At 48.5% G+C, this 14,069-nt stretch overlaps 1 protein-coding gene across 1 annotated transcript; it reads right to left on the minus strand.

The window, feature by feature from the left end:
- Window positions 1-1,178: 1,178 nt before the first annotated feature.
- On the minus strand, window positions 1,179-13,185 carry MYD88 (MYD88 innate immune signal transduction adaptor). Its single transcript, XM_051768412.1, has 5 exons — window positions 12,794-13,185; window positions 8,316-8,447; window positions 6,413-6,593; window positions 5,794-5,885; window positions 1,179-4,180 (listed from the first exon to the last, which is right to left on the minus strand). The coding sequence occupies exons 1-5, from the start codon at window positions 13,143-13,145 to the stop codon at window positions 4,026-4,028; spliced, it is 912 nt and encodes a 303-aa protein (XP_051624372.1). The 5' UTR covers window positions 13,146-13,185; the 3' UTR covers window positions 1,179-4,025.
- Between the last annotated feature and the right edge of the window lie 884 nt (window positions 13,186-14,069).

Consider the following 14,069-nt stretch of genomic DNA (forward strand, 5'->3'; position numbering starts at 1 on the left):
TCATGGTAACACAACTGTTTTCATGTCAGTGTTAATGAAGGATGGAATTTGATCCTTTGAGGTCAGTACTTGACCTCTCACCCTCCATCCCTGGGGCTGAGAAGACCCTGCAGTGGTTACTGAGTTTCACCAGGTGAACAATGTCTTCCAGTAAACAAGGAAATGGCACCAACATTCCTGCACCAAAGAGAAACTGAGTACTGGGAATATTTCTTTGGCACGAGAGGAATGAGAGCTGGAAAAGAGCTGCTGCAGCAGGACCCCCTGACCCCACCTGACTCAGAGCTGCACTCATGCTCAAATACAGGCAAGAGTCATTAACTTCTCCCAATGGAACAGGGCAGTGGTGTAAAGCCACACTGGAAGTGATGGGATGCCAGCATTTCCAGGAGTGGGATTCTCCCAGCAGGCTGCTCTTGCCAGCAGTTTCTATCTAGAATATATCCAGGGATGGTTTCCATATCACTGTCCATATGTTCACTCATAGCAGCCATAGCAGAGACAAGACTTCATATGCTTTGTAGGGAATGTGGTCCTGCAAGTGGATTAGTGCATGGCCCCTCCTGTTGTGGAGAGCAGCTCGTCCCTGACCTCCAGGAATTCCTTCCAACCAACACTTCCGTGATTCAGTGATCCTTGGTCTTTTCCAGTAGCAGGGCCTTGGCCTGACAGCTGCTGGGTTTGTAAGTTATTTCCCTGGCTTGGACTGACTCCGAGCCAGAGGAAATAAAGCTGGCAGGATCCCCTGGATCCCTGCACTGCAATATGTCCCTGCCAGGGCCTCCAGAAAGGGTGCAGAGCAGGAGTTAATGGCCCAAAATCCCAGGGGAATCCTGGCTCCATCCCCTCCAGCCTCCTGGGTACCAGAACTGAAGCAGATCCAGGACAGTGACAGACACAGACCACAAAGCCAAAAACGCAGCCTGGAGAGGAACCACACGTACAATGAAGTACAATTCCTTGATAATTTTCCTCCTGGAATGACACAACTCTACCTCCCCCTGTCCCAGCACAGCCAAAACCTCCCTGTTATGGAGTTATTTAGCCAAAGTTGAAGTTATTTAGCCAAAATATGAAAAAAATACATAACTATCCCGTATCATTCATCACTTACACTTCATCTTGAGACCCAATTTTATTCTCTGATGCCCAAGAAGGAGATTCAGTCTGCTGGATTTCCATTCTTTATTTTTAAATGTTTTCACAAGTAGCAAAACTTTGTTCCTTTGAGGAGAAAACCCACAGAATCACTGACTATTTTCAGAATGGCTATAAACATGGATGCTTTGCCACAGATTTGTACCAGAATAGAAAGTAATATAAATATATAAGTCTGTATATAAAAATAAATGATTTGGTACTAACAGATCCAACTAGGACAATTTCAATGGGGGACAAAGTAGGAAAAAAAGTAACATCACAATTTTAGAAATCCCTTTCTTAAAGGCGTTCAAAAATTTTGACCTTCCACTGAGCGTGAAAGAGGGAAGGAGAACCCCAATTGCCACAACGTCTACATTTTGTATCATTCATGTCACACTTGAAGTTATCATGACAAGGCTGATATGAAAGTGTCAGAAGTGCATAAACTCTGGGGTTTACATAGAAGAGGACACATATTTAAAGCATATTTTATGTTTTAGGGCTGTTACCTCACTTTACTCCAAAATGATTATTTTAGCCAGTGAGACAAATTTTAACTGCTTGAAATAAAGCAACAGTCCCACAGCAATAAGACTTGTCTGGTGTCTGAGCCAGGCAGAAAAAAAGGGCCAGGGCACCATGAGTAGGGTGGTAACAAGATCCCAACATCTTTCACCAGTAACTGGAATATGGCATTTACCTACTGGAATTCAGAAGGTTTAGAAATTCAGCTCCTATTTTTGCTTTTATCTTCCAGAACCAACATTTTCCCTGTCAGGTGATCACCAAATCATCTATTACCAACTTCATTATTTTTCCTGCTGTTATTTTTCACTCATTTGCAACACGCCAGGTCCCAAACCACCCACCAGGACTCAGGCAGGAGACACCACACCGGGTTCAAGCTGCCAAAATTCTCGCTGCTTTTGGTACAGCCTCCCCAAAAGAGGGGGCGGGGGGCAGAGGAAGAGAACCCACTCCTGTTTTCTGCATCCCGGACAAGGGGTCAGTGCCCCGCTGGCCCATCCCGGCCGTCTCTCCCCATCCCACCCCGCAGATCCCTCTCAGGGAGCCAGCACGGGCCATGGCCTCCCTCTAGCGTCCACAGCTCCTCTGCCTCAGCTCCTCCCCGAACCAGCCACCAGAGCCCTTCCAGCTCTCCAGGCAGGCGGGATCTGGTTTGGTCCTGCGAGTAATGACCCATAATTGATGTTTATAGGCACTCCAGAGTATGAGAATTCACCGAGCCCCCGGAGCGCCCGGGGATCAAGCAGCCTCCTGAAACTCTCCTACAATTAACATTTAACGATTATGCAGAAAGCCCGAGGCAAGCAGCTGTCTCCACTTCTGCAGGAGAGGCCCGAGGGCAACAGGACATGAAGACAAACTATTTAGAACCCCCCTCATCAGCTTAACTTTCCTCCTTCAGTGCCCGCAGACTTCTCACTTGTTCCAGCAAGACAGAAAGGTGCAAATGTCACCTTGGCACGATGGCAGCAGTTATTTTTGCAGGAAAAAACATCCAGCTCGTGGGTTTATCTAAAAATGGTTCCTGATGCAAACGTGATGTGCATGAAGGAGCTTCCCCACGCTCAGGTCAAGGGCTGCTGCTGCCAGCCAGGAGGAACCAGCAGCAGCATCCCTGGTGATAGGATCATTCACTGACAGGGTGGGTGGGGGAGAAGCAGGGGCACGTTTCTGTCTGTGCCTCAGCCCCAGTAATGCTTTAAAACAAATCTAAAATTAAAAAAACCTAAAAATTACACTCAGATGTAACCTTAAAAATGTAAACTAGTAAAACATTAAGCTGTAAAATCAACATGAGTCAGTGGCTGAAGGAATGAACAAAGGGGCAGAGTTCAAGCAACTGCAGATACATAAGCAAAATTCCTCTCTTCCCCAATTTAAAAAGTAAATATTTACTGTAAATCTGTTTAATATACCGTGGCTTTAAAACACTCATTTGGGCAGAACTCCTGACCCCCACCCTGGAGCACTGATGAGATCTACCAGTCATTGTGCAGGATTCAAGGCCAAGTCTAACAAGAACAGTCTCAACATTGCTCCAAGCCTTAGTCACAGAAACACAGTAATTATTGTGGCAGTTAATTAAAATAGGCTCTTTCTGTTAATGTAACATTTGCCTTTATATTTTAAACAGCCCAATTTTCAGTTTAATACACTATTCAATATTTACCCCCGTGCCTTTGAGGTATCCCAAAAGCTGCTGGGTTTTGGAAGGCTTTTAAAGGTGAAAGAATTTAAGATCTGGACCCACTGAGGTGCACAGCTTGGTTCCTGGTCAAGTCAATGAGCAGCAGCAGCCCCTGCTTTGTGTAGTAAGGACTGTCACTGAAAATATGTATTTTAAGACTGAAGGCTCTATTGTAAAGATTTAATAATATCTAGGAATATAAAATGTTGGTATAAGATCACAGAATTAAATGTGACCTGAACAGAGACAGACATGACCAGTATGGTACAATCCCACCAACCCCAGATTTTACTGTAGCTTTTAAAACAATAGGAAATGCTTGTTTGACAAAGCCTGCAGTTTGAGGCACTGAGGCCTTGTTCATGCTGACAACAGAGCCTTCCTGTATCAGACACTCGGTCTTTAAATATGTATTTCCAGTATTGAAAGTGCTGACTGCACAAATGCTGGATGCTGCTGCTCACTGACTTAACCCAGAACACCCACACAGTTGCTCTACTTCCCCTCAGAGTTATGAAGAAGTGCTAGAGAAAGTTCTTTGTTCCCAAGCACGGATTGCAAGTATCCAGGTTCTGAAGTGGTGGAAGACCCTGTGTGAACAACCCCCCCCAGTCCAAAGGCACATCCAGGGCAGGTTACAAGAGCACCCAGCTCTCGGGACTTTGCGTTATGGCAACATGAGGGATTTTGCCAGTCTCGTCCAGAACCATTTTTTGGTGCAAGGGTTGGTGTAATCACAGATGGTGATGAACCGTAAGATACTTGGAAACTCGTTCTTCATGGATTTGTACTTGACTGGGATCAGCCGTTTGCTACGAGCACCTGGAAGACAGGTCACACAGGCAGAGGTTACACACAGCCACAGCTGGACCCAAATCCATTTCCTCCCCACCACGGCACACACATCACCAGATCCAGGTTTGCTCCTGATTATGCTCTCATTACACTGCAACCAGCTCTCACCCTGCAGAGCAAGTTTCGAATCCTGATTTGCTCAGGTTGCAGATGTTTCCCAGCCAAGGGGCTGCAAGGAATCCCCCTGCTAACATGAACTGCTGGTTTGGAGGCACCAGGAGATGAGAACCTCTCCCTGTGCCTGCTGCTGCTTAAAAGGAGCAGATCTTGTGCAGAGGAACTCCTCCCCTTGCAGTTCTCCACAGGACTCCTGCCATCACCTGCACTGTGCTGCTCAGTGCACCTGATGTCACTGAGACCTGGATAAGGCAAATAACCAATATTTCATAACTGCAGCAGATGCTGGAGTAATCCATGGAGCTCCCAGAACCTGCCACCAAACCCTTCTGTGCATTAGTTACACCCTGCACAAATAGGTGAATCCATGAGTTCTCCAGTTCTACAGTTCTGTGTGTAAAATGTATTTACACACATTTTTACTGACAGAGTCATTCTATTCAGATGGAACTTCTCCCGTTCTAATGGAAGGTGTGATGCCCACAAGAAACTGGTGAAGAACTAAAAGGACTTTGCTACAAATCTTGATGACTGGGGGCTGATGCAACGTGCTGGGGATGTTCAGTGGATTACTGCCATCATAGGAAATTGTTGTGTCAAGGAAGATGCAGCTAATTCCCAGCTCTGCCACTGGCTTCCAGTCTAACCCCTGGCATGTCATTTATAATACTATGTCAGATGCCTTATCTAGAAAAGAAGGTTGAGGTGCAGACACTCCTCCTGATATTAGATATCATCCATATTATTAGGCTGGGCTGCACTTACTCCCCAGCAACATAAACAAGTGTAGAATAACTAGAGGTTAGAGAAGAGCAATCAGAACAAACCTGACAGAAGTAAATTGGTGGCTTTTCAATTCAGAACAAAATACGCAAAAAATTTTCCAACCTAAATTGAACACTCATTCCATATTTTATTTAACCTATCCGCAACACTCAAAGATCTCTACAAAAATCATAGAATCATGGAATGGTTTGGGTTGCGAGAGAGCTTAAAGATCATCTAGTTCCACCTCCCCGAGATCCCACCTTCCACTAGACCAGGTTGCTCAGAGCCCCATCCAGTCTGGCCTTGAAATCTGCATGTCCATTACCTGATACCCTATTTCCAGCATTTACTCACACCCTAAATTTACTGTAGTACTTTTCTCTTTAGTAGCAAATTTCCCTGTATGGATCTCAAAGCCCTTCACAGGCCTGACATGCGGCTCTGACATCTCCAGAGCAGGCAGCATTATCCCACTGACAGCTGGAGCAGTGCAGCACAGGCAGCTCCTCGCTCACAGTCATGTGGAAGGTCAACAGCAGGGCAAGGGACCGAGCCCAGGTCCCTGCCTGCACAACCAAAGTATGAAGCCAGTTAGTTCCAATGGTACAGAGCCCACTGACCTCAGATGCTTCAGGTGTCACTGCACTGAAAATAATAATGTGCAATTGTAAATGGGAGTATTTGTGATACCTTACCTGGGGAAAGACTAAGAGCAAATTTGGTCTGGAAATCACATTCATCGCTTTCCAGGTAATCATCTGAAATGACAACCACCATCCTCCGACACCTGGAGATGAAGAGTCAGGGGAAAAAAAGATAAAATGTCAGAGGAGATGGTTCTTGATCTCATGGATAGAAGCACGTACTGCTCTGAATTGCTGTGGTGGAGAAGGACCTGGCAGCTGTGTTCCAGCAGGAATTAGCTGCAGAGCAGGAATGACTGACAGACAGATAGCGACGTTACACACAAAAACCTGATTACAGGTAACACTCATGTACCAAAAAATGAGGAAACAGCAAAGTCCAGATTGTCTGTGAAACCTTCATGTGGTCCTCTGTCTACATATGACAAATAAGGCCAAGAAAAGTGATCAAACATAAGCAGCATCACTAAGCAGCACCCTCCCTGGTGAACACAATGTATCAACATGTTGGGGAATGCTCCAGTCTTGAGCCAAGAGCATAAAACAAACCCCATAAAGACAGTCTTGTGGATTTTTGCCGTTTCACTGGCACCACACCACAGACATCAGGGTAAACTGACTGTAATGTTCCATTACACCCAGCTGGCCCCAACAGCCACGGCTCACTTACCTCCTCTCTATAAGTTCTCCACTGATGGACCACACACAAGTTCCTGGCAAGACATCCCGATCAAATACACAGAGCTTCAGTTTGAACTCTGTTTGCTCCAGCTCCCTGATCATCTCCTGGACAAACTGCAGGTCTTTCTGACAGTAGCAGATGAAGGCATCAAATATCTCTGTTCCGCTCCCTGAAACCATTAAAAATGTAGCTGTCATCTCCTGCTAGAAATGAAGTTCACTCCTCTAGTGAGCTTTCACGAGCTCCCACAGACTTTGACTCGGAATCACGAGCTCTGACAGACAAGCTCTGGCCAAACTTGTGAAGGTAATTTAACATTTTATTAGACCAGCTGCCCTTCAGCCCAGACTCCTGTCCCTAACAGGGCTGGCAGGAGGTAAAACACGTCTGTGCCCCGATGCTTCCACCAGCCAGGCTGTTCACACACGCCCACACTGGCTGGCAGTGCTCAGGGAAGGGCAGCTGAGATGCAGACAGGCAAAATCTGTGGAGGTAATAACATCCAACCACAGGAAGACAAACGGGAGAGAGTCTGTGAAGAGCTGGAGGGAGCAGAATACCCCAGAGGATGCAACTCAGAGACCCAGTGCTCTGGGATTTCACTGGGGGTTAGACATCTAAAATATCCTCCTGGCTCCAGGTCCTCGTTCTCTAGTTCAGCTCACAGAGATCCAAACTTCCCAGCCAAAACCTTCCTGCAGGCCCTTCATCCAGCAATGTCCTGCCATACACTGTCCATGGAGCTACAGGGTCAATCTTGAAATCTGGAACCTGCCACTTTTATGGCTAAGATGTCAGACCTGGGTACCTGAAGTCGTATCCTAAGTAAATGGGCCTGTTTTCCAATTACACTAATGGCTGGCAGCTCTTGTTTATTTAGCAGTTATCCAAATAGTAAACTGCTGCATTTTAAGGGCAATGTCTCTCATAATTAAGCACCTTAATACTGCTGGATATCTTCCCACCGTGTTATTTCTTTTTTCCATATCAATGTCACTACAGATATTTTCAATTTTTTATGCCAGTTAAAGCCTATCACAGTGAAAAAATAGGTCAGAGACTCTAAAAGCTGCTGAGGAAAGTATCAACCCAGCAGGCAGATCCAGCCCAAGATGCATCCAGTGAAGCAGAAGGGGAAAGTCTGCCAGGTCAGTTGAACTGAGGGTGCTGCTGGAGGGGCACGGCGCTAACCTGGGGGTCACATCAGCCAGAGCTGCCGTGTACAAACACCAGCACACTGGTCTGTGGACATTTGGGGAGGGTTAATGATGTCCCCACCCCAAAGGGGGTCAGGCTGGCCAGCACACACACGTGTGCACACACATGGCTGCACATGCAGGGCTGCACGTGGTGGCACATGCACGTGGCTGCCCAGGCAGAGCTGCACACACAGCCCAGCAACACACACACACACACACACAGAGAACTGCATTTCCTCTCTCTGCCCACTTCACACCCAGTCCTACTTCAAACCCGCTTCCTTTTCACTCAAGGTGGTTCCACCTGCCAAAGGCAGAGCAGGGAAATCAGCTCTGACGTTCCTCCCCCTGGACTCCAACCCCCTGAGCTTTCAGCAGCTGCTCTGTGCCAGGCTGGGCTAAGGGACATGTTTCTGGGAAGTCTCCTCCCTATACATGTCCAGTGTCTCTGTGCCATCCTGTTCCCGGGTATGGCATTCCCCAGGGTTGCTTTTCCTCTCTGCTCTAGGAAACAGGAAAAATGAAAATGCCCCGTGACTACCAGGTAAAGGATTCCGGCCTGGGTTATTGAAAGTCACAGGAGGAATGAAAGCAAACAGGTTTTCTGCACTTCTCAAGGGGATCTGCTACAGCTGAAGGCCATTCCCACATGAGGCATGAGGCCTTCCAGCAATGGAACCATGGGCACTTACCGTACGGATCATCCCTGATGGTGATGCCCATCAGCTCCGAGGTCTTTGGCACGCTGCTGTCTACTGCTGGCACTTGAAGAGGCTGGTTGGCCTGCTCCTGCTTCCTCTGCAAGTACTTCCTGCAGTCCTCCTCTGCAAAAACACATAACCAAGGCAAGAGGCTCCTGTGATGTGGGGTTACACTGCTGGTGTTCATTAAAAAAGGAATAGCTATTTCATGGATCAGGGATATTAGAGGGAAACACCCTCTCTGGTTTTTTTGGTATGTAGAATTTCTCTTACCCCTTTCTGAACCTCTTGATGATGCCTCCACTACCTCCTCTAGCAATTAATTCCTGAAGATCACTCTTGCTGTCTAAGGAAATACTTCCTTTTACTTGTTTTAAACCAATCTCCTCCTATTACCCTTGGTTCTAGTGTATCCCAGTATACCTTTAACAGCAGGCATCAGGCACAGAGCAGCTCCCAAATCTGCTGCCTGCTCTCATTGTTCTGCATTTTGGAGAATGTAAAAATCACAAATAGTTGGGGAGGATTCTCAAGTAAAAGTCTTCACAGTGTCAATGTCTTCTCCCAAATAACAGACCACAGGACAAGAGGAAATGGCCTCAAGTTGTGCCAGGGGAGGTTTAGATTGGATATTAGGGAAAAATTCTTCACTGAAAGGGTGGTCAGGCATTGGAACAGGCTGCCCAGGGAAGTGGTGGAATTGCCAACCCTGGAGGTATTTAAAAGATGTGTAGATGTGCCACTTGGGAACATGGTTTAGAGGTGGGGTGGCCTTGGCAGTGCTGGGTTAATGGTTGGGCTCAATCATCTTGGAGGTCTTTTCCAACCTCTTTAGCAACTCTCTGCAGACACACACGAGCTGATTCACACCCTTGGCCTTTGTCAGCCACGACAACTGCAGGTGGCAATGAGCATCTACACTCAGCACACACAGGAGGACACTAAAATTTTAAGGAGCCCTTGAAACAGCTTTTATGTTGTGCAACACCTACAGGGGATCCTCTTATCCAAGGCAGAGTGGGTGTGTACCCCACTTTGGGGTAACTGAAGGGCAAAGCCCTGTCACAGTCGCTGCTGTGAACTTCCCAATCAGGACAGTGACAGACACAGATCTACTATGAACAGACTTGGTTTAAAAATAAATGATAAACCTAAATGTTAAATCTTTGGAGAAGCAAAAAGAAACCCTGCAGCCTCTTCTACTCTGCGATTACAGAAGAACTGAAAGTAAAAGGAGATTTGAAACCAGGAATTAAGAGAAAGATAAAACTCTCTAGAGCCTTTGCCTTTGCTTAAGATTAAAACAAAAACCTCAAGAAGTATTAATCAGGAAACTCCTGATCACTCAGAGGGTTTGGCTGGCACAGTTGCAGAGCTCGTGGTGCAACAGCAGAGTAGAGGATCCCTGATCAGCATGAGCAGGTCTGCAGGAGGCCCATCCTGAGGCTCCATCCCCTGCTTCTGTCTCAGCTTTGCATCTTGTGACTGGATTATCTCCACTCTAATAAGGCTCAGATCTGATCAGGGCTTTTCCTGAGGCTGAGGCATTCCCAATCTGCCTTTCTCCTCCCCCCTGCCTCCCCAGTCCTGCAGGGGGAAGAACCAGCCACACTCCTTACCAGCCAGAAGGTTCAGATTTCAAGTCTTCCCTCACTAAACTCAAATTCAGGCCCCACCTGAGGCCTGTCAGGTAAGTCAGTGTCTTTGAAATCATGATTGAAGCCACTCTGAATTTGCCAATGGGTTCAGCAATCACAGGTTTATTTTAAGTGCAAACTGGGGGCCCTATGGCATTGCAGCTACCAAGAGGTCCCATGAGGCTGTAGGGACAAAAGGCATTCACTGATTTGGGATGGATCAGGTCCCCAGCTGGAAACAGCACCTGATTGTACATATTAATGAGAGTGAACAAAGATCAGGGATGACTTTGGGACTGTAAAGATAAGGGATGCTACACAACAAAACCAAGTAGCAAGAAACTCCTCCAAGCTAAGCTGTCCCACTCCACCCAGTACCTAACCGGGCTTTACGTTCCTTGAATAGTCAAAGAAAAGCCTGAAGTATTGGAACAAAAGAATAAAAACATGAAACCTAAGGAGCAAAATGAGTAGCATGATGAAGAGACAGAGAAAACAGATCAAGTAACTGTCAGTCAGGAAAGCAGCACTTTTATAACAGGTCAGGGCAGAAACAAAAATCATTGAGTTTCAGCAGGAAAGAGCACAAACCTTTTGAAGCAAAGAGCTTCAGGCACCTAAAGATGATTGTACAGTGAAATAAGCTGCTGAGGAAGATCACAGTTAGGGCAGAGCTGCTGGGACATCAACACTGATGTCTCCTGATCCTGAGCTGGACCCCACTGCAGGAGTCCCAACTGTGCAGACAAAGATGCCCCTGGCACCAGGAAACACTGTGCACAAGAGCGCACGAAACTGTCCATTTCCTTTCCTCTTATGAGTAAATACCTCCAACTTCTGCAAGAGCTCTGAGCACCAGCACAAGGTCACAGGCCCTCAGTGCAGCCCTCACTCAAAAATGACAGCAGAGAGGAATGGCTAATTGGTCAGACTGAGGGTCCATCTGCCTCAAGCACCATCCTATCTCAAGCACTGCACAAAACCAGATGTCTAGGGGGGAGCATAAGAATAAAATAAGCTTACAGAGATATTTCCCTAAAATAATTAATCTTTTAGGTATAATCTACAATCTATTATAACCTATCTTTTGGACGATTTAGAGGTAAGGAATTTCCTGAGCCAGAGACAGGATTTTTGTGTTGAACAGCCTTTAGTGGGTCTTTTTCCCAATAATTTATCTGTCTCCTCTTATCAGTGTGACCTAACTCTGGGCAAAACTTGTGACTTTCCTGCACCCCAGGTTCCTCCCACTCCTTCTGCTGAAGTCTATTCTGGCGCTGGCAAAGCCTATCTACCACAATTCCTTCCACTGGGCCAAATCCTGAGCTCAGGGCCAGAGCCACCCTGGGTGATCTCAACGTTTTTGTGAAGCCCCAGCTCTCTTGCACAGCTGGAAGCCTCCCCTAATTTGTTAGGAAACTCTGATCAGAGGATCACAAAGCACACTGATGCTTTTGTCTTTCCCAAAACCTGGTCTTTAGACTGTGTTCTTAACCAGGAAGAACCACAGGAGCAAAGGGAAGTCCTCCACCACTTCTTGGTCAGGCTCTCTACAGTGATGGATTTCTACATCTTCCTTTATCTCTGTGAGTAACAGGAAGTGAGATTTATTACTTCCTCATCATTAACCCAGTAAATGCTATTGTACAACACAGGAGTCTCTGGCTTTGGAAGTCCTTTGGCAAAAAAATTCCCCTTCTGATAACAGCTGGCTTCCCTCCAAATTTCCCTGATCGCAAAGAGTACGAAGAGCCTATAAAGAAAAGGTTATCAAAACAGCACAAGGGCCTTATACTTCTCACTGACCCGCCCCAATTTTTTCAGTTTGCATGGAAACTTTTTCCCCCGACATCATCCAGTTCCACACATCCCTCACCTCCCCCAGTAAATACCTTCCTATCACACTATATCCACACATTATAATTTTCACACTGTCTGGTGTCAGTGCAAGCTGTCTCCTGGCTGACCTGGCCCAAAGCATCCTTTGACACACAGAAACTTTATTACTGAAGGTTTGGGAAAAGACGGGGCTTCAGGTCCCTTTGCACTTATCTCTTGGAAGCTACATGAGGCTCCTGTGAATCCCAGAATGGTTTGGGTTGGAAGGGCTCTTAAAGATCATCTCATTCCAAGCCCTCTGCTGTGGGCAGGGACACCTTCCACAATCCCAGGTTGCTCAGAGCCTCATCCAATGTGGCCTTGAACACTTCCAGCTTCTCTGGGCAACTCTGTGTGCCAGTGCCTCATGACTCACACAGGGAAGATTTTCTTCTTAATATTTGATCTAAAATCCTAATATCTAATCTAAATCTCTTCTGTTTTAGTTTAAAACCATTCCCCCTTATCCTACCACTATCCATTCATGCAAGAAGTCCCTCTCTCCTCCTCTTTTTTATAAGCCCCCTCTAGGTACTGGAAGGGGCTCTGAGGTCTCCCTGCAGGCTGAAAATCCCCAGCTCCCATCCTGTCTCCATAGCCGAGATGGTCCAGCCCTCGGAGCATCCCCGCGGCCCTCGTGAAAACACCGAGGATGTCACTCCACAGCCCGGAAAGGGCTTTTCTTTAAAAATCGCGTGAATTGAGTGAAATTTGTTTCTTAACATCACCTCCCCGGTCAGAGCAGCAAAGACGGGCAGGAGCAGCAAAGAAAGACCAGCAGGAACAGCAAAGACCGGCAGGAGCAGCATCCCCTCCCTACGAGGCATCACGGAAGCAGCACCGGGGGCAGGCTCGGTCCCACTGCCCCACCAGCGCCGGGATTCCCGGGGCCGTCCCCGTCTGTCTCGCTCTCCCCGTCCCCTCCCCGGCGCTCTCCCGTCCCGGGCTCCTCACCCACGCTGCCGGACAGGTCCATCAGCACATCATCGCGACCCAAGCGCCGCAGCACGTCCAGGAGCTGCCCCACGGTGGCACCGCCGGGGCAGCGCCCCGGCCACTCCTCCAGCAGCGCGGCCGTGGGGTCGGGCAGCCCCTCCAGCCGCCGGATCTCCAGGAAGCCGCATCCCAGCGCCTCCGCCAGCGCCGTCCAGTCGGCGGCCGCGGCCGCCCGCGGGTTGAGGTAGAGCCCGAGGCGGCGGCGGACGCCGTAGTTGAGCGCTACCAGGGGCACGGCGTGCAGGTCCAGCGGGACGGGGCTGGAGCCGGGCTCGGAGCCGGGCCCGGGCTCCGCCGGGGCCTTGGCCATGGCCGTGCCGCTCCCCGAACTTCCCCTTCCCGGCACTTTCGCTTCCCGGCTCGCCCCGCCTCCCTCCTCCCGCCCCCGCCGGGCTCTGCCCGCCCGCCCTCGGGGTGCGCGGCCGGGACCGGGCTTGGGGCAGCAACGGGAGGGTAGCGGGACTGCTGTGCCCTGTGCTCGGCACTGGCGAGGCCACACTCCCAGCCCTGGGTCCAGTTCAATTCGGGAAGGACACTGAGGTGCTGGAGCAGGTCCAGAGAAGGGCATCAAAGCTGGGGAAGGGTCTGGAGCAGGCTGGGGGAAGAGTGGTTGGGAAGCTGCCCAGTGGGGAAGGACCCGGGAGTGCTGGTTGACAGTAACTGAACATGAGCCAGGTGTGCCCAGGTGGGCAAGACAGCCAATGACATCCACTGGCTTGTATCAGGAACAGTGTGGCAGCAGGACCAGGGAAGTGATTCTGCCCCTGTACTCGGCACTGGTGAGGCACCTCCAGTACTGTGTGCACTTCTGGGCCCCTCACAAGAAGAAAGACATCGAGGTGCTAGAGCAGGTCCAGAGACAGGCAAGGAGCTGGTAGAGGGTCTTGAGCACAAATCCTATGAGGAGAGGCTGAGGGAGCTGGGGTTGCTTAGCTTGGAGAAGAAGAGGCTCAGGGGATACCTTCTTGCTCTCTACAACTCCCTGACAGGAGATTGTAGCCTGGTGGGGGTCAGTCTCTTCTCCCAGGCAAATAGTGACAGGACAAGAGGCCCAATGGATCCCTAGTGGTAATAAATCCAGAGCCACGTCCCATCTTTGGGGGTCAAAGTGGGGAGGACCTGGGCTGCCCCTCAGGTGACAGTGCTCCACGACAGCACAAACACTGCCATCTCCAAATTCTCAAACTCTTCCAGCAAGTAAAACATTCTGCATAAAAATAAAATTATAAAAATA

This window comes from Manacus candei, unplaced genomic scaffold (assembly GCF_025592945.1).
Source record: "Manacus candei isolate 608988 ecotype Guabito, Panama unplaced genomic scaffold, ASM2559294v1 h1tg000094l, whole genome shotgun sequence".
In the NCBI taxonomy this organism is placed as follows: domain Eukaryota; kingdom Metazoa; phylum Chordata; class Aves; order Passeriformes; family Pipridae; genus Manacus; species Manacus candei.

Bases quoted from the DNA above. Each gene is read 5' to 3' on its own strand.
- MYD88 (XM_051768412.1), bottom strand. From the start codon at position 13,145: ATGGCCAAGGCCCCGGCGGAGCCCGGGCCCGGCTCCGAGCCCGGCTCC. The intron at 6,594-8,315 runs GTAAGTGCCCAT...TAATGGTTTCAG, and splicing joins CATCAGGGATGATCCGTACG to GGAGCGGAACAGAGATATTT. The intron at 5,886-6,412 runs GTAAGTGAGCCG...CTTCATCTCCAG, and splicing joins GGAGAACTTATAGAGAGGAG to GTGTCGGAGGATGGTGGTTG.